This window comes from Schistocerca cancellata, chromosome 1, assembly GCF_023864275.1.
Source record: "Schistocerca cancellata isolate TAMUIC-IGC-003103 chromosome 1, iqSchCanc2.1, whole genome shotgun sequence".
NCBI classification, from domain to species: Eukaryota; Metazoa; Arthropoda; class Insecta; order Orthoptera; family Acrididae; genus Schistocerca; species Schistocerca cancellata.
Window position 1 is genome coordinate 776605241 of NC_064626.1, and position 24071 is coordinate 776629311.

General features: G+C 41.0%; 1 protein-coding gene across 2 annotated transcripts in view; it reads right to left on the minus strand.

The window, feature by feature from the left end:
* LOC126187313 (transcription initiation factor TFIID subunit 4) overlaps nt 1-24071 on the minus strand; it is a 202195-nt gene that overhangs the window by 65647 nt on the left and 112477 nt on the right. For both annotated transcript variants that reach the window (XM_049928325.1, XM_049928316.1), the window contains 5 exons: nt 19832-19966; nt 10927-11279; nt 10643-10809; nt 10393-10526; nt 10126-10308 (listed from right to left, as the gene is read on the minus strand). In XM_049928325.1, the coding sequence (XP_049784282.1) occupies nt 10126-10308; nt 10393-10526; nt 10643-10809; nt 10927-11279; nt 19832-19966 (972 nt within the window). The remainder of the gene's footprint in view (nt 1-10125; nt 10309-10392; nt 10527-10642; nt 10810-10926; nt 11280-19831; nt 19967-24071) is intronic.

Sequence of the window (24071 nt, forward strand, 5' to 3'; positions counted from 1 at the left end):
ATACGATGCAAGATGACGCAGTGTGAAAAAAATGTCGAATTCCACTCTTTCAACATAGCATATTCTTAACTAAACAGACCACTCTGTGGAAGTTTACAATAAAGTTAACACAATGACCTAAGCATATCATTTTCTGACACCCTACACATCTGCAAGTATTACGCTACAGCATTGTGATTCCACCTATTAATTGGAACAGAAAGCATGTAAGTCAACAATTTACAGTCTCTGCTGACATCACAGTTTTCCAAGGATTTATATTTTCAAGTGAGACACCAGATGAGCATGATTTCTACAGACACTGTGCATTGATCTCAGAGAAGTGCCTTCATGGCATAAAACATCTTACGAAAAACTCTAATTATGTGGTTTCTGATATAACACATTCCACTGCATCATGTCATCCATTTTTACAACAGTGAAAATATATAATTCGCAGTTTTGTCCTACATTCCACTGTAAGTAGATATTGCCTAAGCAAATTGAGTAACTCCTCGAAGAAACATGATATCACTTGAAGGCAATCAAGTAGATTCTCAATATGACCACAAGCTGTTTTGTCTTACATATCTACACATTTTTTCAAAGGCAGCTTTTTTAAGTACCAACACTTCCCCCAAACGGCTCAATTTTTCCTACTTTCTACTCCCTGAAGGTACACGTTCACTATGCACTCTTCAATGATGTCCAATCTCACATCCAGTCAAAAATGGGGAAATTCAAGCAAATACAAGCAGGTGAAGAGTTACATTTACCACCCATACAACAGCTCAGCAACACCAAAATAGTAGGAAAAAGCTTCTATTTCTAAGCGTCCATGGTCGCAAACAAGAAACATGGAAAAAGGGTTACCAATGTCAAAAATATTAGACAAAGGGAAAATTTTATCAGATACTAAGCTAAGAGTGAAACCTCAGTTACATGGGAAAGGAAGACAAACGATACACAGTAACAGATGAGATACCCAACCCTGTGGAGTTATGAAATACAGCTATCTCACAGTTACATTCAATTACTTGACTTCCTTTAGTGCCTAATCTAAATGCCATTTTCAATGTTCATTTTCAGTGATCTTTCCATGCATACCCCCTTTCCCTCTTTTTCAGTTTTCAGTCATCATTGTTCTAAATTGGTTAATCTCATCCTCCAGGACTTACCATACTGCTTTCTCCAAATACTTCTACCATCCAGTGTCATCAACAATATGCTTCATATAATCTTATTTAGATTGTGTCTCCATTTGCTTCCTCTAATGCTCCTCTGAATGCAAAGTAGAGTACCCATGAATGTCTTTGCAAATGCATTAATTAAGTCCCCTTTTCTTCTGGCAAGGGTATTCAGTATATCTTTCTTCTAATCTTCACTTCATTTTTCATATTTGCCCCCATAATTTTTAACATTCTTCAACAGCGTCATCCTCAATTTCACTGTTTGGGAATTTAGTACTGTCCTATCTACTACTATTCATGATTTTGTATTTGTTTCATGAATATTTAACCCAAATTTGGAGATAAATAGGATGACCATGCCAGCCAACAGCTCCACCATATCTTTGCCAATAAGTGCTATGTTGTCTGAGATTCTTATCATTGACGTATGTAACTCCTGTAATTTTATTTCTATTCTGAAATATTCTTTCATTTACTGGTACACCAACTTGGTTTTGATGATTATTCAATTGTTTCTGAAATTACCACCTGCTAAGCTATCAAGATGTCTAAGGCTTTTATACATGTACACAACATTAAATACACTATGTGATCATAAGTATCCGGACACCTGGCTGCAAATGACTTACAAGTTCGTGGCACCCTCCATTGGTAATGCTGGAATTCAATACGGTGTTGGGCTACCCTTAGCCTTGATGACAGCTTCCACTTTTGCAAGCATACATTCAACCAGGTTCTGGAAGGTTTCTTGGGGAATGGCAGCCCATTCCGCACAGAGTGGTGCACTGAGGAGAGGTATTGGTGTCGGTCAGTGAGGCCTGGCACGAAGTCGGCGTTCCAAAACATCCTAAAGGTGTTCTATAGGATTCAGGTCAGGACTCTCTGCAGGCCAGACCATTACAGGGATGTTATTGTCATGTAATCACTCTGCCACAGGCCATGCTTTATGAACAGGTGCTCAATCGTGTTGAAAGATGCAATCGCCGTCACCAAATTGCTCTTCAACAGTGAGAACAAAGAAGGTGCTTAAAACATCAACGTAGGCCTGTGCAGTGATGTGCCACACAAAACAACATGAAAAACACGACCACACCATAACACCACTGCCTCCGAATTTTACCGTTGGCACTACACATGCTGGGAGATGACGTTCGCCAGGCATTTGCCATACCCACACTCTGCCTTCGGATCGCCACATTGTGTACCGTGATTCGTCACTCTACACATTTTTCCACTGTTCAATCGTCCAATGTTTATGCTCCTTACATCAAGCGAGGCTTCATTCTGCCTTCGGATCGCCACATTGTGTACCGTGATTCGTCACTCTACACATTTTTCCACTGTTCAATCGTCCAATGTTTATGCTCCTTACACCAAGCGAGGCTTCATTTGGCATTTACCAGTGTATTGTGTCGCTTATGGGCAGCCGCTTGACCATGAAATCAAAATTTTCTCACCTTCTGTCTTGCTGTCATAGTACTTGCAGTGATGCAGTTTGGAATTCCTGTGTGATGGTCTGGATAGATGTCTGCCTATTACACATTACAACCCTCTTCAACTGTAGACAGTTTCTATCAGTCAACAGATGAGGTCGGCCTGTACGCTTTTGTGTTGTGAGTGTCCCTTCACATTTCCACTTCACTCTCACATTGGAAACAGTGGACCTAGAGATGTTAAGAAGTGTGGAAATCTCGCATACAGACATATGACCCAAGTGACACCCAATCAACTGACCACGTTCGAAGCTCGTGAGTTCCGCGGAGTGCCCCACTCTGCTCTCTTACGATGTCTAATGACTACTGAGGTCACTGATATGGAGTACCTGACAATAGGTGGCAGCACAATGCACCTAATATTAAAAACATATGTTTTTGGGGGTGTCCGGATACTTTTGATACCATAGTGTATGTGTGATTTCTCTCTCTCTCTCTTCTGTTACTAATTACAAAGAGAAAATTGCTTCTCTAGTGCCTTTGCCCTTTACAGTGGAACAAAACTGATCTTCATGCAGTAAGTTTCAATCTTTATTTCCATTCTTCTGCAAATTATTCTAGCCAACAATCTGTAAATGTGAGGGGCCTTTAATTGCATTGAAAGGGAAAAAAAATTGAATCATCTAACATGAAACTGTTTCTACAAAATGTGGAGACAGGAACTTCCTCTACAACAAACCCTCACGTTTCAGAGTCCACCAGGATTTAATCTCTGTTAAAATATGACCCCTCCCTAACTTCTTTTTTATTGTTACACTTTATTTACTTACTCAATTAGTTTCTTTATTCTTTTTCCCCACTTCACTTCACCAATTTTGTTTTTTCTCCACGCTCTTAATTGTACCATTCATTTCACTTCTTCTTTCTCTTCCTTCGCCCATCTTTATTTCTCACTCTGTCCTTTATATTTTCTCTGGACAGAAGTTGCCGGTGTGCTACCAATATCTTTTCTTTGACATCCCACTTTCTCTAATGCCTCTCCTTTACCTCTATCTGCCGCCCCCCCCCCAACCCCCCTCCCTCACACAACAGGTGAGTTGTCCTCATTTATTCTTTTGAATTGCAGTCATCTGCTCATCACGACTAAGTTGTTATCTGAACCCACATGAGAATCATAGTAGTATAGACAGTCAATTATTTGATTACAGAGTCACTGTTGACGACTGATGTAATCCACTTGATAAATTCCATTTTTTGGTGAATGGCAAGGTTCCAGGTTTGATTCCCAGTCTGTTGCAAGTTTTGAATTGTCAGGATGTTTCAAAGAGAAGTTTGGCATATACCTCTAACCTATTGCAACTCTAGAAACAACTTCCTATTATGTATTTTTCCCCATTCCATACTATATGGTATTCCTCTGTTCAGTTTCCTCCTCCACTATAAACTTTCCATTATCCAAGACTCTCTATTTCACAGTCATCAGAATGTGACATGGGCACAGTAACATATGTAACACTGGTTGGTAATAACTCTGCTTCAATGTTAAAAAACATCAAGTATTCAGTCATGTTGTAATAATGGAAAATTCAGGATGGAATATAATATGTACAAGATCTGACCAAAAAGCAACAGGCATTTTAATTTTTCTTGAAGAATCTTTATTTGTCCATCAACCTCAACTTTTCCCCTTCAAAGTAGTCCCCACTTGTGCCACTGCTTTTTCCAATCTTGGAAGCACTTTTGAAAATCACTTTTCGTTATTGTGTTCAGTTCCTTCAGCAATTGTGTTTTTATCTCATCAATGGTGGCATCCTTTCAGGGTTCTCTTCATCCTCGGGAATAGACAGAAGTAGCAAGATGCCACATCTGGTGAGTACAGTGGCTGAGGCACTGTTTTTTGCCAAAAAATCATGAACAAGCATTGAGGTGTAAGCAGGAGCATTATTGAGATGAGTGTTTTTACCACAATTCTGTTTTTCTTCTTCAGACTGCTTCGCACAAACATTGCATAACTTGCAGGTAGTATTCCTTATTGACTATACTACCACAAGCAAAAAAGAAAAAAACTATGTGGGGCTCAGGTTCGATGTCATACCATTAGACTCATGTTTCATCATCGCTGTTGACTCCATTCAGTAATTCCTGAGCAATGTCTGTGTGTCGTCGTTTTTGGTCGAAATTCAACAATTTCGAAACAAACTTTGCTGCTACACATTTCATGCCCAAAACATCCAAAAAGTTACTTGGCACGAGTCAAAGGATATTCCAACACCATCAGCAACCTCTCTGATGGTGATTCAGTAATTTTCCAGAATGGTCATTCGGCAATTTTTCAGAATCATTTTCTTTACTTTTTCACACTGTTTTCAGTAATTTATATGCCAAGGCATCCAGGGCAATCATCATCTTCAATGTCTTCGCTACCCTCTCTGAAGCATTTATATCACTCGCAAACTCTTGTCTTCTCGTAGTAGATCTGCCAAAAGACACAGGCCATAGTCAACATTTAGAATGCAATGCTGCACTTTATTCCATTTTCCGCATAAAATTTAATGCAGTTTCTTTGATACATCATTTTTTAAACTAAAAATTTGCCGAGCACTTGAAAACACGTCTAACCTTTTCAACTGTCAACAATAAACTAAATATTCCAAACATCTGAAAAGAGATATATACATCAGGAACATATGTACCAACAAGATATACAATTTTTGAAGATCAGATGTATAAAGACTGTGAAATTAAAAACTTCCTGTTACTTTTTGATCACATTTCACATATGAAGACATATCTACTTACCAAACATTAAGTAGTTGAGGGCTACACAGGAAAGGGGGAAAATTGTTTTGTTCTGTGGGAGCTAGCAAATACACAGACTGAACTACTGTTGCATGTTAACTTTGATGAAGGACTTGGCTTGACAGCTTCCATCTTTTCTACACCCTTGTTCACTTCAAACCTGATGGGTACCAACTTCCATTAAATTCCAGCAATTTGATTGTTGTAGTAACCAACTCTGATTATTAAATTTCCTATTCATAATACTATTAATAACATTAACTCTTGTTATCCATTCATCACTCCAGTTCCTATTACTACTTGACGAGAAGTTTGGTTATAATTTTACTTTGCTAATCCACACAAATTTCACTCTCACGCTATTAAAATTTTTCGATGTCCCTTTAACAATCAAAATCCTAGCATATCAAATTATTCATCTGATTATTTTTTTTTTTTTTTTTTTTTTTACTTGAGAAAACAGATAAAGAAGGAGTTGAGTGTGACTGCTTTCATTAGAAATCTTCAGTTGTGATAGCTCATTATTTTTTAAGCAAAATCTTTACCTTTTCTCCTCAGACCAAACCTGGATCTTTTAGATTAGTAGCTAACGATACTAACTGCTATGTCGCAATGACCCACCATCTGTTTTTATACATTGACAATACTATTTTGCAGTTCTACGTGTAATTCTACATGTAACACTCTTATTCATTCCCAATGAATGGTTATTTGATTCATTAACTAAAATGTAAAACTCCACAGAAAATTTCTGAGAGTTTAACACTTCTGAACAAGAATCTCTACTATCATATAAAATTTAGTACCTCATTAACAATGCACCACCACCACTCCTTTGTCAACAACTGCACAGGATCAACACGATGATATGGCAGTGGTGGATTCTTTATTTTATTTTCTCACAGACTCTGTTCAATCATCTGAGACAAAATTATTCATCATTGAAGGAGTTACTATTTACATATTTTTCAGAAAAAAGACAATATTTTTATGTGAAAAACAAAAGATTGACAATATTATACAGAAACAAACACTGAAATGCTCAAGATTATTGCAAGGAACTCTTGTACAAAATAAAGTGTTTGTCACTTGAAAACCTTTAGTTTAGCAGATTAGTACACATCTTGCTGTACAACATTTAAAGGTGTGTTATCCAAATGCAAACTGGCCAACCAGTTATCTGGTGAATGGCCAGATGATTGTGGCATAATACGGCCATTTGCCTGATAACTTTTCTTCCAGAAAATACACTGGGAAAAACTGAAAAATATAAGTGAAAATGATTCTTCTGCTTAGTTTTCACCGAGTGAATGTTGCAGTTCTTCTTGAAGGAGTTCATATTATTATACAGAAGTTCCACCAGGGAGTGTGTGTGTGTGTGTGTGTGTGTGTGTGTGTGTGTGTGTGTGTGTGTGTGTGTGTGTGAGAGAGAGAGAGAGAGAGAGAGAGAGAGAGAGAGAGAAACGGCTGTGTCACAGACCCTTTCTAAGCTAGTCATGTTCTTTGCGGATGTGTAGAGTTGCCCCAAAATATGATAGTACAGGAGATAAAGAGAGAACAACACAAGATTTAATACATCAGTGTTGATGACATTTGGAAATATTTTTGTAGTGAAGACCACACTAGCAATTTTCTAAACTCTAATGTAAATGTGAAACAAGAAACCTTTGCACCGACCTTTAGTCCAAAAAAATTAAAAAAAATTATTTCACTAATTATTTGACTGTTTTACAATAGTAAATTCTGCTCTTAATTGAGTTCTGGAACATAAATTTTATGCAATGTCTTTTTTGTACTCAAATGATTGTCAACTTAGGACAAGTCAGTGGTTTATTTTAGCCACTAGCCATATGCTAAATCCTTTACTTTATATGTTTCTCACAGTGACATCTGAATATTGTTTTGTCATCTTTACAGCAACTCAGCATGACTAAAATTTGTTTTCTATTTGTTGACACTAGAGAAAACATGTCTGTCTCCTTTGGGCTAGATATGAAAGAAACTCTTGGTAAATTTTTCTCCCAACAACACAAAGCAAATCCATTAAATGAATCAAAGACTATACCTATTTTCTTCCTATATTATTTGGACTTGCAAGTGTCTCACAAAACAAATGAATTTAATTTTATATTGATACACCTTATGTAAATATGCCTTTTGAGCCCTAGTGGTTTCTGTCTCAGACTACAATTTTATTCATTTTGTTTTGAAATTCCAGTGCCTTTAGCATGAACCACTGATGCTACGAAAGAGCTTTTGTAACATCAGTGGTTCTTCTTAACGGCAGTTGAAAAAACATGTGCTGAAACGTGTGTTACTTTGAAAACATTAGTGATAAAGAAACAAATACTGGAAGTCCAGGATGCAATAAGGGCAACATTATGAAAAGGATAGATTGCTACTAGCCATATAGAGGAGACATTGAGTCACAGACAGACACAACAAAGAGACTGCTGCAAATTTAAGCTTTCAGCCAAAAGCCATTCTTCTAAAGTAAGAAATGTGATTCTTGTGGCAAGTAGGAAGGGCAATGGGCCGGGGGGCTGATGGGTAGGTGCAGGGACTAATGAAGGTTGAAGCTAGGGAGGCCAAGGGGGGTGTTTGCACCTGTGCAATTCAGAAAAGCTCATGTTGGTAGGAAGGACTGAGATGATGCAGGCTGTGAAGCAGTCACTGAAATGAAGCACATCATGTTCGGCACCAAGTCTCTTCCTGGGAGAAGAGCCATGACACAAGGGGCTGGGAGCAAGGGTGGAGTAGGGATGGACAAGGGTTTTGCTTAGGTTCAGTGGGCAGTGGAATACCACAGTGGGAGGGGTGGGGAGGATAGTGGGTATGATAGTCCTCATTCTAGGATGCAATGGATGGTAGTCGAAACCCTGTCAGAGATTGGGATTCAGTTGCTCCAGTCCTGAGTGATACTGCATCATGTGGCGAGTGGTCCTGGACCCTGGGCATGTGGGCGGGGTGGTGGGTGGGTGACTGGAGAGACAAGGGACAGGAGATCTGTTTCTTCACAGGGTTGGGAGGGTAATTTCGGTGTGTGAAGGCCTCCGGGGGACCCTTAGTATATTTGCAAAAGGTCTGATTGAGGTTGATCAGGTGAAGCGAATGGTGGAGAAGGTGTTGAGGTTTGAGAGGAATGTGGGTAGGTGGTCCTCACCCTTTGACCAGATCACAAACATGTCATCAACTAATCTGAATCAGGTGAGAGGTTTGGGATACTGGGTGGTCAGGAAGTATGCCTCTAGATGGTACATGAGTAGTTTGGGATAGGATGGTGCCATCCAGATGCCCATAACTGAACAATGGATTTGTTTGTAGACGATGCCTTCAAAGGAGAGGTAATTATGCATGAGGATATAGTCGGTCATGCTGGACTGGAGTGTGAGGCATTGGGAATGGTACAGTTCAACAGTGGCAAGGGCATGGGCATTTGGGCTGTTAATATAGGAACAGTGTTGGTGGTGGTTTGTGTCTTTTATATAGGAGGGTAGGTTACAGATAACAGGCTGACTATGTTGCTCATCGAGAGCAGAGTGTCTCTCACTAGCTGGTCACAAAGGGGCATGAATCAGTATTTCACCAAAGTGGAAAAGTTAACACGCATAATGTGCAAATCTGGGAGGGGGGGGGGGGGGGTCAAAAAATATCAGTGAGATGGTACAGCTGCAATGAGACTCCCCTAAATTGAATGTTCCCCTTGGTCAAGCAACTGTAACTGGTGTTTCTTAACTTGACACACTAGAACTATGGCTCTTTCCTCAATTGGAAGAAACTGAACCACATAACTTTATTTGGCAGCAAGATGGTGCTGGTATATCTCAGCACTTGACTGGTTAAACTATGTATCCCACTGCAGGATTGGCTGCAAGGGATCAGATGACAGTTTGTTTTGCATGGTGTCCACATTCACCTTATATGACATCATGTGATTTTTACCTTTGGATGATGCCTTTGGATGATGTGTATGTGCCTCTACTACCAGTTGATCTACCACACTTAAAAAAACGATATTTAAGCAGTTGTTGCAACAATTACTCCAGAAAAGCTGATCAAGGTTTGGAGAGAACTTGTCTATCGACTAGATGTGTGACATGTAACAAATGGTGATCAAAATGAACACTTGGAAGATAAACTGTTTGAGTTACTCTTTCATCTGAATGTATTATTTACAACTATAAGTTGAAAGTAATAAATCCTTAAAACGCTGATAATAATTTTGAAACATCTGGTATTTATGAACTAGAAAACCAGCAAGAAGAAATTCACCAGAAAAAAATTGAAACAAACTATAATTCTGGTTTTTTTGGTATGAAGAGCAAACATTTTCACAAAATGTAAAATATAAAAGGTTTCATTTAAGGGTCAGAACAATTAATAAAATTGCTTTTCAACATATTATAAAGTACATGCTTAAAAAGTAATTTTCCACCATATACATTTTCAGTAATTTACATCACTTTTAAAAAATCCCTTTAAAAGTGTAAAAGGGAGGTTTTGCTGTACTTTACAATTCAAGCATCAACTGTAGAGCACTGTTGCAGGTCGCTCAACAAAAAGGAACCAACTGCATGACAATTAATATGTTCGTTTAGTACCCTCAAAATAATAGCAGTAGTATTAGTAGTAGTAGTAAATAATAACAATTATTATTATTATTGTTATTATTATAGTATCAGACTGTGAAAGAAATATAAAAAGCTAAAATAGCAATTACATACTTCTTTGGCTTTTGCTTTTAATTTAGCTTGCTCTGGATCTTCAGATTTTGATCTACTCTTTGCAGCTCTTAAAAGTAGCTCCCGTTCATGCTCTTCATGTCTCTTCCTTTCTACACGATCTAATTCTTCCAGAAACTTAAGCTGTCCTTTAACATCCTGTGTGACCTCGTACCTCGGATCCATCTTTAAACAAAAGAAAAAGTAGTGTTTAACGAACTGAGTAGATAAAAACGATTTTGTTACAAAAGAAAGTTAATATATATTTACCTTAATAACATCTATTCTATGCTCTGCAATAATGGACAATTTTTCTATCAAGTTTTTCAACCTCTCCTGAGTTGCATGTGATATCAGTGCTGCAACTTCTGGTGATGGCTCTTCCGTTAAGCCATGACGAGCAACTTTCATAAAAACAAATCAAAACATTTGATACGTTGTTATCACATAAACAGCACTTGCAGTGATTGCTTCAATATAGTTAGTTACATCTGATCAGAAAATAATAAATGGGTCTCACCAATTTGTCTGATTCTTTGCTGAAGAGGAGCTGCATGTAAAAATATTTCATCTTTACATGAACGAATCTGTGTCCCAACAAATTCAGTTGAACCCAGAATCCTCTGAGTTTCTTCTGCCAGATTGACACCACCCATTGCCGCTACATCATTGATATCATCGTCTCCTCTGCAGAAAAAGACGTTTCACGACACTCTTAGCAACTATTTGACTGTATAATGTGAAAGAAAATATGGCAACAAAAACTGTCAGTAGAGAAAATTGCAAGCATCAGCATATACTTACGTGTACCCTGCAGATGAGAATGATTTTTTCTCCTTTTCTTTTGCTACAGGTTTTGGCAAGAGAGAAGGTGTAGGAGGTTTGACAAAGGCATTTGTCTGAGGTTTAATGTGGGGTATTGCAGCTTTTATCTGCACAGGAGGTGGAGGTCTCAGTTGGATAGCAGTTGGGGTTTTTGTCTGCACCTGCACAGGTTGCCTAATGTGAAGTGGGGGAGTAGGGAGTGTTGGAGTAGGTACCCTTATTTGCGTTGTAATCGTTGAAGGGAGTGTCGTCGTGGCAGTCGTAACAGGCGACTGAGGCCTCAAAGCTGTTGTTGTTATCATCCGAGTCACAGGAGTTTGTGGCCGCACAGGCTGGAAATAAATTGAACAATGAAAATTAAATTATTATTCTGAATGGTTCCTCTAAATGAGATTAATTGTAAATATTAAAAGTGTACGACATTCAAATGTATAGAAATTACTAGGGCTGAATAATACTAGGTAGATACCAAGCCGAATGGTGAAAAGGTAAATTATTTCATTTATTTAGTATGAAGATTCATGTTACCATTTAATTCAAGCAAGCACACAGCAGGTAAAGAAGAAATCATATTTATGTCTATTTTTGCATTGAAAGAAGGAAAGTCACAGTTTAAATTTCCATAATACCAAAATGATAAGAGACAGCAATAGCAGTGACTGCAAAAGGAGAAAGGAAACTTGCTTCCGCCTTAAAAAAGGAAACTCAACGCAATTTGGTGGAAATGATTTACAGAAACTGTGGAAAACCTAAATATGGATAGCCAGACAGAGATTTTAATCCTGCTCTTCCAGAATACAGCTTCTTAACTACAGCTTCACCTGGCTCAGTAGAATAATATCTATCACCCTGAACATGCAGTCAGATGTAAAGTCAGTACTTTTGAACAAGAAAGATCATAAAGTGCACAAAAGATTCGAAAGTAACAAAGGAAAAACACTGAAGATTCAGATTCCTAAGTATTAATCACATTAAATTGTTGGTAATGAAAAGGATTCAATAGTACAAATTTGACAGAAATCACAGTGAGAATGCAAACAAAAAACTAATTAAAGCCAAAAAAGAGAACAAGAGGGTGTAAAGACAGAAGAATTAGGGAGCATAAGAGGTGGGCGGAAAAACCTTTTTCATGTTGAATGGAATATCTAAATGAACAAAGTAACAGAAGTAGTATTTTGATGGTATTCTCTAAATTTCACAGCATGCATATAACATGGGGTGTTACAGGAGTGTGTTAGTCATTATCTCGTTACCAAAGTACTGGAAAAAAATTTCGCAGCTGACTGATAGGACAGATGTGTGCTTTCACAGGTCATCGCTCTTTCCGTAAATAACCAGTTAAACAGCAGGGGCAAGGCTGCAATTTACCAATTTCTGAGTCGCTTGGAATCGTCCTTTCAAGCCCCAATGCAAAACAGTTATTAATATATACTAGGTGCTTTTCAGTCACCTTGACTTCATTGTTATTGCTGTTGTTAGTATAATGACTGATTTGATGCAGCTCTCCGCAGGTCTAGCCTGTTCAAGCCTCTTCATCTTTACATAACTACAGCAATCTACATCCATTTGAACCTGCTCACTGTGTCTGAGCCTTGGTCTCCCTCTGCAGTTTTCAGCCTCCACACTTCCCTCCTTTTCCAAATAATGATTGCTCAACTGACGCTGATTTAAAACTATAAATCATTCCAGAGGAAGAGCTGGAACAAGTACCACAGTGCTTGCATTTGTCACTGCATATGTTTTGGGAGATAATCTACTTACCTTCTACTATCATGGCTAATTCCCCTGAAACAATGGGAACTACAGGTTGGAATATCAACAATGTAAGGAAAAGACAAGATTGCTACTCGCTATAAAGATGACACATCGTGTGAATGAATGTGCATGTGTATCTGTATGTGCTTCTGCGCTATGGCTGAAAGCTAATGCGTGTCTTTTCATTGTGACTGTTTGCAACTCAACATGTCATCTTTACAGTAAACAGCAACTTACCTTTTCCATATATTGTGAATTACATTAAAATATAGACTGAATCTATACTTACAGCTGATAAATTTCAATAACATGAAACTTAACATTATACTATAACATAATAGTCTACAACGACATCTACGTGATTACTCTGCTATTCACAATAAAGTGCCTGGCAGAGGGGTCAATGAACCACCTTCAAGCTGTCTCTCTACTGTTCCACTCTCGAACGGTGCGTGGGAAAAACAACCATTTAAATTTTTCTGTGCGAGCCAATTTTATCGTGATGATCATTTATCCCTATGTTGGTGGGTGCCAAAAGAATGTTTCCACTATCGGAGGAGAAAACTGATGATTGAAATTTCAGGAGAAGATCCTGTCGCAACGAAAAACGCCTCTGTTTTAATGATTGCCACTCCAATTCACGTATCATATCTGTGTCACTATCTCGCCTATTTCATGACAGTGCAAAGCGAGCCACCCTTCATTGAACTTTTTTGATGACATCCTTCAGTCCCACCTGATGCGGATCCCACACCGTACAGCAATACTCCAGAATAGGATGGGCAAGAGTGGTGTAAGAAGTCTCTTTAGCAGACCTGTTGCACCTTCTAAGTGTTCTGCCAATGAATCGTAGTCTTTGGTTTGCTCTACCCACAATATTATCTATGTTATCTAGGTTATTTGCAATTGTAATCCTTAAGTATTTAGTTGAATTTATAGCCTTCAAATTTGTGTGACTTATCACATAATCAAAATTTAGCAGATTTCTTTTAGTACTAATGTGAATAACTTCACACTTTTCTTTATTCAGGGTCAACTATCACTTTATGCACCCTACAGGTATCTTATCTAAATCATTTTGCTATTCGTTTTGGTCATCTGATGACTTTACAAGATGGTAAAGACAGCATCATCTGCAAACAATCTAAGATGGCAACTAAGATTGTCTCTTGTATTGTTAATATAAATATAACACTTCCCTGGGGAACACCGGATATTACTTCTGTTTTACTCAATCACTTTCCATCTATTACTATGAACTATGACCTTTCTGACAGGAAATCACAAATCCAGTCACACAACTAAGGTGATATTCCACAGGCACGCACTTTGGGTCGAAGACACTTGTGAGGAATGGTGTCAAAAGCCTTCTGGAAATCTAAAAATTTGGAATCAATTTGACACCCAGTTTTCTCTGAGGTAATTCATAATGTTTGAACACAGTGTATGTTCCAAAACCCTACTGCAAATTGACGTTAGTGATATGGGCCTGTAATTCAGCGGATTACTCATATTTCCCTTTTTGGGTATTGGTGTGACTTGAGTAATTTTCCAATTTTCCAGTCTTATGTAAGGAACTTCCTGTGAGCAATCAGTTGTATATAATTGCTAAATATGGAGCTATTGTATCAGCATACTCTGAAAGGAACCTGACTGGTATACAATCTGGACCAGAGGCCTTGCCTTTATTAAGTGATTCAAGCTGCTTTGCTACACCGAGCATATCTACTTCTATGTTTCTCATCTTGGCAGTTGTTCTTGATTGGAATTCACGAATATTTACTTCATCTTCTTTGGCAAAGGAGTTTCGGAAAACCATGTTTAATAGCTCTGATTTAGTGGCACTGTCATCAGTGACTTCACCGTTGTTATCTCGCAGTGAAGGTATTGACTGCGTCTTGCCACTGCTGTGCTTTATGTATGACCAGAATCTCTTTGGGTTTTATACCAGATTCCAAGACAGAGTTTCGTTGTGGAAATTATTAAAGGCAGCTCGCACTGAAGTACGCGCTTTATTTTGAAATTCTGCAAAATTTTGCCAATCTTGGGAATTTTGCAATCTTTTAAATTTGGCATGCTTTTTTCGTTGCTTCTGCAACAGCAATCTGACCCATTTCATGTACCATGGGGGAAGCAGTACCATCACTTATTAATTTATGTGGCATATATCTCTCAATTACTGTCAATACTATCTCTTTGAAATCATTCCACATCTTTTCTACACTTATGTGATCAGATCGGAAGGAGTAGTACACATCACGGTTGTTAGATCTTCAAATTTAACACAGATATTTCGGACAACACAACAACACATATAAGTCACTGAGTAAGTGGACCTGTGTACAAGTCGGCATTCGATTAAACACTGAGTCTCAGTGGCGGCCGCTTAGGTGGCGCAGCTGCTGCATGGCTGGCAGACAGCGCCGCACATAGAGGACGTGCGTAATTGCGCGGCGGCACTTTGAATAATCGGCGAGTCACAACACTTTTCCCCCCTTTGAAATTGTTGCACTGGTCTTGATGGAGGTGTCCTGGAGATGGCGAACGTCCATAGGCGTTGTTTGACTTGCCGTAAAGTCTCGAGGAGGAGGTTTCCCGTACGGACGGAAGTGTCCCCGATGATAACGGGTCGAGATGACAGGAGACGTAGGGGTCGAATCTGCTGGGGCCCCATGCCCCAATCTGCCCATTGCGGCAAGTCCAGTTGATATGACAGGAGACATGGGCGATGTGTCGGCATCCGTTGGAGGAGGAGGCGAGTAGGTGTACTCTGACAGAGGATGATCCTCCGGTTCCTGCATGGGCACGTCTCCTGGTGGCGTCCGTTCTGGTGCTGGCATCGCGATGACTGTGAGAGGGCTGCGTTGTGAGTATTGAGGGATGCCAAGATCCCGAGCATCAGGTAGAGCCAAAGGTGGTGTGGTGGTATTCGGAACAGGCGTTGCTGGCACCCGAGGCCGAAGCTGGTCCGAATGACGCACTGCAACACCCGTGTCCGTCTGGATTTCATACAGGCATCTGCCACGGTGTCGTAAGATGCGGCCCGGGCTCTATTTTGGCCGCCTGCCATATCCCCGTACCCAGACGAGGTCGTCGGCGGTGAACCGGCCAAGTGAAGGCACCCGCAGCCATGAGGTGGGAGGCCGCAGAAGATGAAGTAGCGTGCGGGGCTGTCGGCCATGTAAGAGCTCAGCCGGGCTGTGATTGCCCATGGGGGTGAAACGGTAAGACGCCAGGAACTGGAGAAGCGCATCATCAGCAGCAGAAGAAGTCAGAAGTTTCCCCATCTGAGTCTTAAATGTGCGAACCAGTCGTTCAGCCTCACCGTTGGATTGTGGATGGAACGGCGGGGCCGTGACATGCGTAACGCTGTGACGAGCACAAAAATCCGCAAAGTCGGAAGAGGCAAATTGCGGACCATTATCAGTAACAAGAGTAGACGGGAGGCCTTCCAAAGAAAAAATGCGGGCGAGAGCACTGGTGGTTGCCGCGGTGGTAGGTGACGTGCAACGGACAATGAAAGGAAAGTTAGAATAGGCGTCAATTACGAGGGCCAATAAGTACCTAAAAAGGGTCCCGCAAAGTCAGCATGAATGAGCTCCCAGGGCTTCTCAGGCGAAGGCCACGGTGACAAAGATGACTTCGGGGCAGCAGCCTGTGACACACAAGGGCCGCAGGCAGCGACCATGTGTGCGATTTCAGAGTCAATGCCAGCCAGTACACATGACGGCGCGCCAGAGATTTTGTGCAAGACACACCCCAGTGCCCCTGGTGAAGGAGGCGCAAGACCGAAGCACGCAAAGACACAGGTACCACAACACGCGGAGAAGCATTGTCAGTGGAGAGGAGGATAACACCATCCCTAGCCGTGAGGCGGTAGCGCAAAGTGTATTAGTTCCGCAACGGATCAGAAGTCTTAGCGGACGGGCGATCTGGCCAACCCTTCTGAATACAGCGTAAAACCCGGGAGAGGGTAGGGTCAGAACCCGTAGCAGCCACCAGCCTGTCCCCAGTGATGGGGAACCCGTCCACAATCCGCTGCTCGGCCACATCCAGGTGGAAATACAAAAGTTCGTCCCTATCGAATGCCTGATCAGGACCCAAGGGAAGGCGAGACAAAGCATCAGCATTCGCATGTTGAGCCGTTGGCCGGAAATGAATCTCATAATTGAAACGGGACAAGTAAAGAGCCCAACGCTGGAGGCGGTGTGCAGCCTTGTCGGGAAGTGACGTTGATGGATGAAACAAGGAAACAAGTGGTTTGTGATCCGTAACAAGATGAAATTTTGAGCCATAGAGAAAAACACCAAACTTATGAAGAGCATAAATGATGGCCAAAGCTTCTTTCTCAATTTGAGAATACTTTTGTTGGGCCTCCGTGAGCGTTTTGGAGGCATAAGCGATGGGTTGTTCCGAACCGTCAGAAAAACGGTGCGCAAGGACTGCACCGACCCCATATTGAGAGGCGTCTGTGGCAAGAACAAGATGTTGGCCAGGTCGATAAGTAGCCAGGCACGGGGCCTGTTTCAGCATAGTCTTTAATTTCCGGAAAGCCGCGTCACATGACGCGGACCAGTGAAAAGGCACGTTTTTATGCAACAGGCGATGCAAAGCCTGAGCCACTGACGCCGCAGACGGTAAAAACTTGTGATAGTATGCTATTTTCCCCAAGAAGGCCTGCAGTTCCTTAACAGATGTAGGGCGAGGAAGGGCATCGATCGCAGCAACAGTGTGTTGAAGCGGATGAATCCCATCCCGAGAGAGTTGAAACCACAAGTACGTGATAGATGCCTGAAAAAATTGTGATTTCTGAAGATTACACTTAAGACCGGCAGTCTGTAAGACATTAAAAAGTGTGCGGAGATTTTGAAGATGTTCTTCAGTGGTGGAGCCAGTGACAACAATGTCGTCCATGTAATTGATACACCCCGGGACAGGGAGCAATAATTGTTCCAAGAATCGCTGAAAAAGAGCAGGGGCACTAGCAACCCCGAATGGCAAGCATTGGTACTGATAGAGGCCGAGAGGTGTGTTACGGACCAGAAACTGCCGGGAAGCAGCGTCGAGAGGAAGTTGATGATAAGCTTCCGACAGGTCAATTTTAGAAAAATACTGTCCTCCAGCGAGTTTAGTGAACAGTTCTTCAGGACGGGGCTTAGGGTAAGTGTCGATGAGGCACTGAGCATTTACAGTGGCTTTGAAATCGCCACAGAGACGAATATCACCATTGGGCTTAGCAACTACAACGACAGCAGAGGACCACTCACTGGAAGTGACAGGATGCAAGACCCCGGAAGCAGTGAGACGATCTAACTCCCGTTTTACCCGATCACGAAGGGCCACAGGAATGGGCCGAGCCCGAAAAAACTTAGGCCGAGCAGTAGGTTTGAGTGTGATATGAGCTTCAAAGTCGTTTGCACGGCCTAACCCAGGAGAAAAAAGGGACGAAAATGTCGTTGACAAGGAATCCAGTTGAGCATAAGGAATAGCGTCAGAGACAATATTGACAGAGTCATCTATGGAGAATCCAAAAACGCGAAAGGCATCGAAACCAAAAAGATTTTCTGCGTTGCTCTGGTCGACCACAAATAGGGGAACAGTGTGAACGATGGATTTTTTAGATACCTCAGCATTAAACTGTCCCAAGAGAGAAATCTTCTGTTTATTGTACGTCCGTAATTGCTGAGTGACAGGGGACAGGAGTGGAGAACCCAGCTGAAGATACGTCTGAGAATTAATTATAGTGGCAGCAGAACCGGTATCCACTTGCATGCGAACATCTCGACCAAGGATTTGGACAGTGAGGAATAACTTCCCTGAAAGGGAAGAAGTGCAATTGACAGACAACACAGAATCAGAATCATCGTCATGTTCATGAACATCGTGTATGCGGTCGGATTTACAAACGGAAGACACATGACCTTTCTTTTTGCAATTGTGACACACAGCCCAACGTTGGGGACAATCCTCGCGTGAATGTTTCGTAAAACACCGCGGACATGAAGGAAGTTGCCGGGGATTTTGCTGCAGTTTCTTAGTGGGTTGTTTACGGCTAGGCCGAGGCTGCGCGTGGGAGTGTACTGCGGCCACGTCGACCGGCGGGGACGCGCCGCACGCATCATCAACAGCGCACAGAGGTTGTATTTCCCCGACGTCACCCCACGCTTCTATTTGCGCCCCAGCGGCGCGATAAATTTCAAAAGACTGCGCAATGGAGAGAAATTAATCTAGAGATGGATTCGCCAACTGAAGGGCACGTTGCCGAACTTCTTTGTCGGGCGCCGACCGGGTAATAGCATCCAGTACCATGAAATCGGCATAGGATTCTTTGTGAACGTCAGTAACAAATTGACACTTTCGACTGAGGCCGTGAAGTTCAGCAGCCCAAGCGCGATAGGACTGATTTGGTTGTTTTTGACAACGATAAAAGGCAACACGAGAGGCTACCACATGCGTTTGCTTTTGAAAATAGACAGACAGAAGGGCGCATATTTCAGCAAAGGACAAAGACGCAGGATCCTTCAAAGGAGCCAATTGCGACAACAACCGATACATTTGAGGTGAAATCCAGGAAAGGAACAGAGACTTACATGGTTGTTCGTCCGTGACATGAAATGCCAAGAAGTGCTGTCGAAGACGTTTTTCATAATCAGACCAGTCTTCTGCCGCCTCGTCGTAAGGTGGAAAAGGAGGTACAGCCAACGACGAGAAACGCCCCACATTTGATGCCGCGATGAAATCGCGAATCGCCGCTGTTAGAAGCATTTGCTGTTCAAGGAGATTTTGCAAGAGCTGCTCGACAGTAGCCATGGAACCCTGGGAGTCAACGGTGAAAAGGAAAAATCCACTACCTCGTCGCCAATTGTTAGATCTTCAAATTTAACACAGATATTTCGGACAACACATATAAGTCACTGAGTAAGTTGACCTGTGTACAAGTCGGCATTCGATTAAACACTGAGTCTCAGTCTGGCGGCCGCTGCTCGGCTGGCTGCTTAGGTGGCGCAGCTGCTGAATGGCTGGCAGACAGCGCCGCACGTAGAGGACGTGCGTAATTGCGCGGCGGCACTTTGAATAATCGGCGAGTCACAACAACGGTATTTTTCAGAAAACATACAATGATACTTACCGCAACAATTCTGTGAGTTTGTACTGGCTGCCCAGGTCGAGGCACAGTAGTCACACCTACACTCTGTGTTGCTGCATTGACAGGTGCCATTAGCCGCACCTGTGCCGTTGCAACTTGAGGCCTTATCTGCTGTGTCTGAAATCAATGAATGAACAAAAAGTTAAATAAAACAAGATTTTCATTCACTTTGCTGGGCGAACACAGCTGCAGTAACAGAATTGAAACAGTGAATTAGTAATATAGAGTGTTTCAAAAAGATAGGCCTGATTTTGGGTGGCAATAAATGCAAAACATGGGATGTGCTGGCAAGGAAATGTGTGTTGTTTGAGTGGGAGTGGCCTAGAGTTTACGAAAATTGCCATTAGATGTCCATCAATGTGTCTTTGCAGTCAGTCAAAAGTAAGATGGCGTCTGCTCAGCAGAAGGTGTTTTGTGTGCTGCAGTTCACAAAGACTGAGTCAGTGATTTAGGCCCATTGTGCTTTTCATTGGCGTTTTGACATTGATCCTCTTGCACCAAACAAACATTAATCACTGGTATCACCAACTTGAAGAGAGAGGATGCTTGTGCAAAGGTAAGAGTCCACGTCGACTTCACACAGGAAAACACAGTGACTGAAACGGCATTTTCTGCAACTTCAGGAGAATTATGATGACTTCATCTTTCTCCAGGATGACATTCAACCACACTGGCACAACAATGTCCTTCAGTTCCTCAATGGCACTGCCTCAATGCTCAATAGGGGGCACAGGAGCCCAAGACACTGCCCTGCATTCTTGGTCTCCAAAACTGCCAGAAACGACACCATGAATTTTTTTTTTGTAGGGATATGTGAAGGAAAGTGTGTTCATCTCCCCTTTACCTCATGACTTAGAACAAACGAAGAACAGAATAACAGTTGCCATAACTTCTCCAAAAGCAGGTAGATTGTGTAAAGTTTGTACTGAATTTTAGCTAAAACTTTCAGATTTTGTGAGTATTTTGCAAGTTATCTCATCTCTCTAGCATTTTTTTATCAATAAATATGGAGTTTTGAAATCAGGTCATTCTTTCTGAAACATCCTGTACAGCATAGTAACACGAGGAGTAATATTTCTAAACAGCTCAAAACTCATTTAGTCTCACTGAATAACATGCCCAATACAAATGATAACAATTACTTTGCCAGAAGCTTTTTTTCTGGAATATTTTATGATGTGAGGGAGGAATCATTAAGAAGCACAGGAATTTGTTGTATATAAGTACCCACTTCTTCTCCAAGTGTTATTTGATACTCTCTGAAGGGCCTGTCATACAACTGTGATGTTGAATTCGTAGCAAAACACACTTTGCTTTCTTTAAGGAGTTCACTTTAACTATTTCCTACAACAAGAATACTTTAAGTCTGCCTTTTGTCAACAAGATAAAATATCCTTCGGATGTACAAATTATGACCACTGCCCACAGCAACACTGGATGCCACCTGGTGCCACTGCAGGCACATCATGTAAGCAAAGCAGACACAGACGCGGGATCACCCTACCAAATATATGGGCTGCAAATAGAGAATTCCACTGAGATAAGTGACTTTGACAAAGTGCAGATTATTATTACGCAGAGCCTGTGAATGAGTATCTCAAAGCAGCAAAGATAGTAGAATGTTCACATGCTACTGTCGTGAGAGTCTACAGAAAGAGATAGAATGACAGTGAAACTACCATTAGGTGCTAAATGGTTAGACGTCCGTGACTCTACATAGAACATCGGTTCGGAGGCTTGTCTGCTCTGTAACATATGATAGATTGTGATCTGTGGCATCTCTGCCAAAAGAGCATGATGCTGGTGCATGCACAAGTGTTCCAGAGCACACCGTTCATTGTACATCGTCGAATATGGAGTTCCATAGCAGACCAACCCTACATGTTCACATGTTGACCTACATCATCAATTATGACTGCATTGGGCACAGGATTATTAGGATTCGACCGCCGATCAATAAAAACATATCAGCACTTTGGGTGAATCACATTTTTTCTACACAAGGTCAATGGTCTTTTCCACAGATGTCATCACTGAGATGAACGGCAGCTCGTAACGTTCAGCATGCCATGGATGCAAGCTCGTGGGAGCAGTATTACGTTATGGGAGACATTCTCCTATGCTTGTATGGGACCCATGGTAGTAATCAAGACATTCTGACATCTGCAAACCACCTGCATGATTTCATACTGCTTAAGCAGTATAATTGTCCATGTCTCTGAGCCATAGCCGTGCTGCAGTGGTTTGAGGAGCATTACAGTGGACTCACACTGATGTCTTCGTGACCAGATTCGCTTGACATTATTCCCATAGAACCCATCTGGATCACTATTGGGCACAATCATTGCGTACGCAATATGCGGCTTGTTATTCACGTGAATTAAATGACCTGTGCATAGACAGCTAATGCCACATACCTCAACAAACCTACCAACAAACCGTCGGAACCCTCATAAGAAAGAATCAGTGATGTACTATATTCCAAATATGACAAACATGCTATTAAGCAGGTGGTCATAATGTTTTGGCTCATCAATGTAAATTTAGGCTACAATAGGTGCATTTGTAATCAGAGGTCACACTACAAAAACCGAACAGTATCTACACAGCTAAACTGCTCAGAGGGTAGTACAGATGTTAAACTGTGAGCTAATGCTACCAAACACAAATGTACAGCAACAGCAAATCAGAGAACACACAAAATTATGCTTTATGGAAAGCCCAGCAAGTAACTTCTGAAGTTTAAAAATCACATAACCTAACATAAATATTTGTTGCATTTTTCTCTTTGTCAAATTTTGACAGCTAACTGGATTAAATGAGAAATGGCTAAGCTGCTGACATATATGATAAGTACTAATTGATTTAAATAGTGGTTCTTGCTACTAGAAGCTAATCAACAGAACCAAATTACAAGGAAAACCAAAACTAGATGTCTTACGCAAACAGAAGATAGATTTTGATAAGCAGAATAGTTACTGACCTAAACCTCTCCTTTGCACAGCTGAAAGTTAATACATGAAAGAAGTCATGCTCATACAGGCAGCTGCAGAGTTGGAAAGTGCTAATAAAAGCTAGGACCTCAGAAACATTTACCACTAAACACAGTTTTTTGTTTTTTAGTGTAACTTAAAATCTTTATGCACACAATTTTTCTCTTGCCAAACAAGACTGAACCTCTGAGCTTGACGATGAGAATCAAGACAAACTCATGCATAAGTTCCATCTGTTATTCTCAGTACCACAGAAAGAAAATTCAGAGTAAGCACCTGTTGTCTGCACTCAAAATCAAAAAGATAAAACTTAATGTTTAGTCATGCTATGTTTGCAACAATGGACATATTTAGCATACTTCATTCAATTATGTCAAGGAGTGACTTCATTTCATGTTTTAATACCGAACCTCTGAGCAGGTAACCACTTTCAGTGAATGAACCAACCACAATTAAGTTTAAATGGAAGGTATGGAGAATGCTTTCACTAACAAGGAACATGTATGATACAACAGCCTGAAAGGTGGAGCCTTGCATAAATAGGATTACCCATCTTGCAGAAATGCAGCCTGTTCAAGCCACGTGAGTTGCCCTCTTGTGATGAGTAAGTAAATTTGTTACTGATGTGGTCTGATATCAAATAAACATCTTTTGATCATTGACCAATAAAAACAAGAAAAAGTAGGTATCTCATAATATTTTTCCATGAGAGAGGGTACCTTCTCCAGAAACATATTTCCTGCTGCATACCTGGATATCAGCTCCTTAACTTAAAATTGAATTCTATTGTTTCTTCCAGAACTGTCTTATAGTCCTGCTCCTCTAGCTTCTGTCGTAGGACTGTTTTCCTTAACACTGACAGCCATGTTAAATACCATCAATATATAACCCAGTACAGCAAATGCTAGCAAAACATTGTTCTTTTAATAACCAGTCAATTTTATGCTACACGTTGTGAGGTGCACACTTGCATTTTTTCTGCACACTTCGCAATGTCCGATTCTGTGTGCAATTAGTTAATTTGCTACAAAATTTCCACAGTTGTCAAAAGCAACAATATACCAAAATTGATACAAAGAACTTGAATTATCACAAACTGGGTGCAAATCTACACACTGCTGCCTGCATTGCCAAAAAAGCCGGAATTTCAAGTGAGAAGCTTTCAAAGAATCATGGCGAGTGATTATCACCCCTTCTTAAGCTTCAGGATACAGCTTGATTCTCAACAT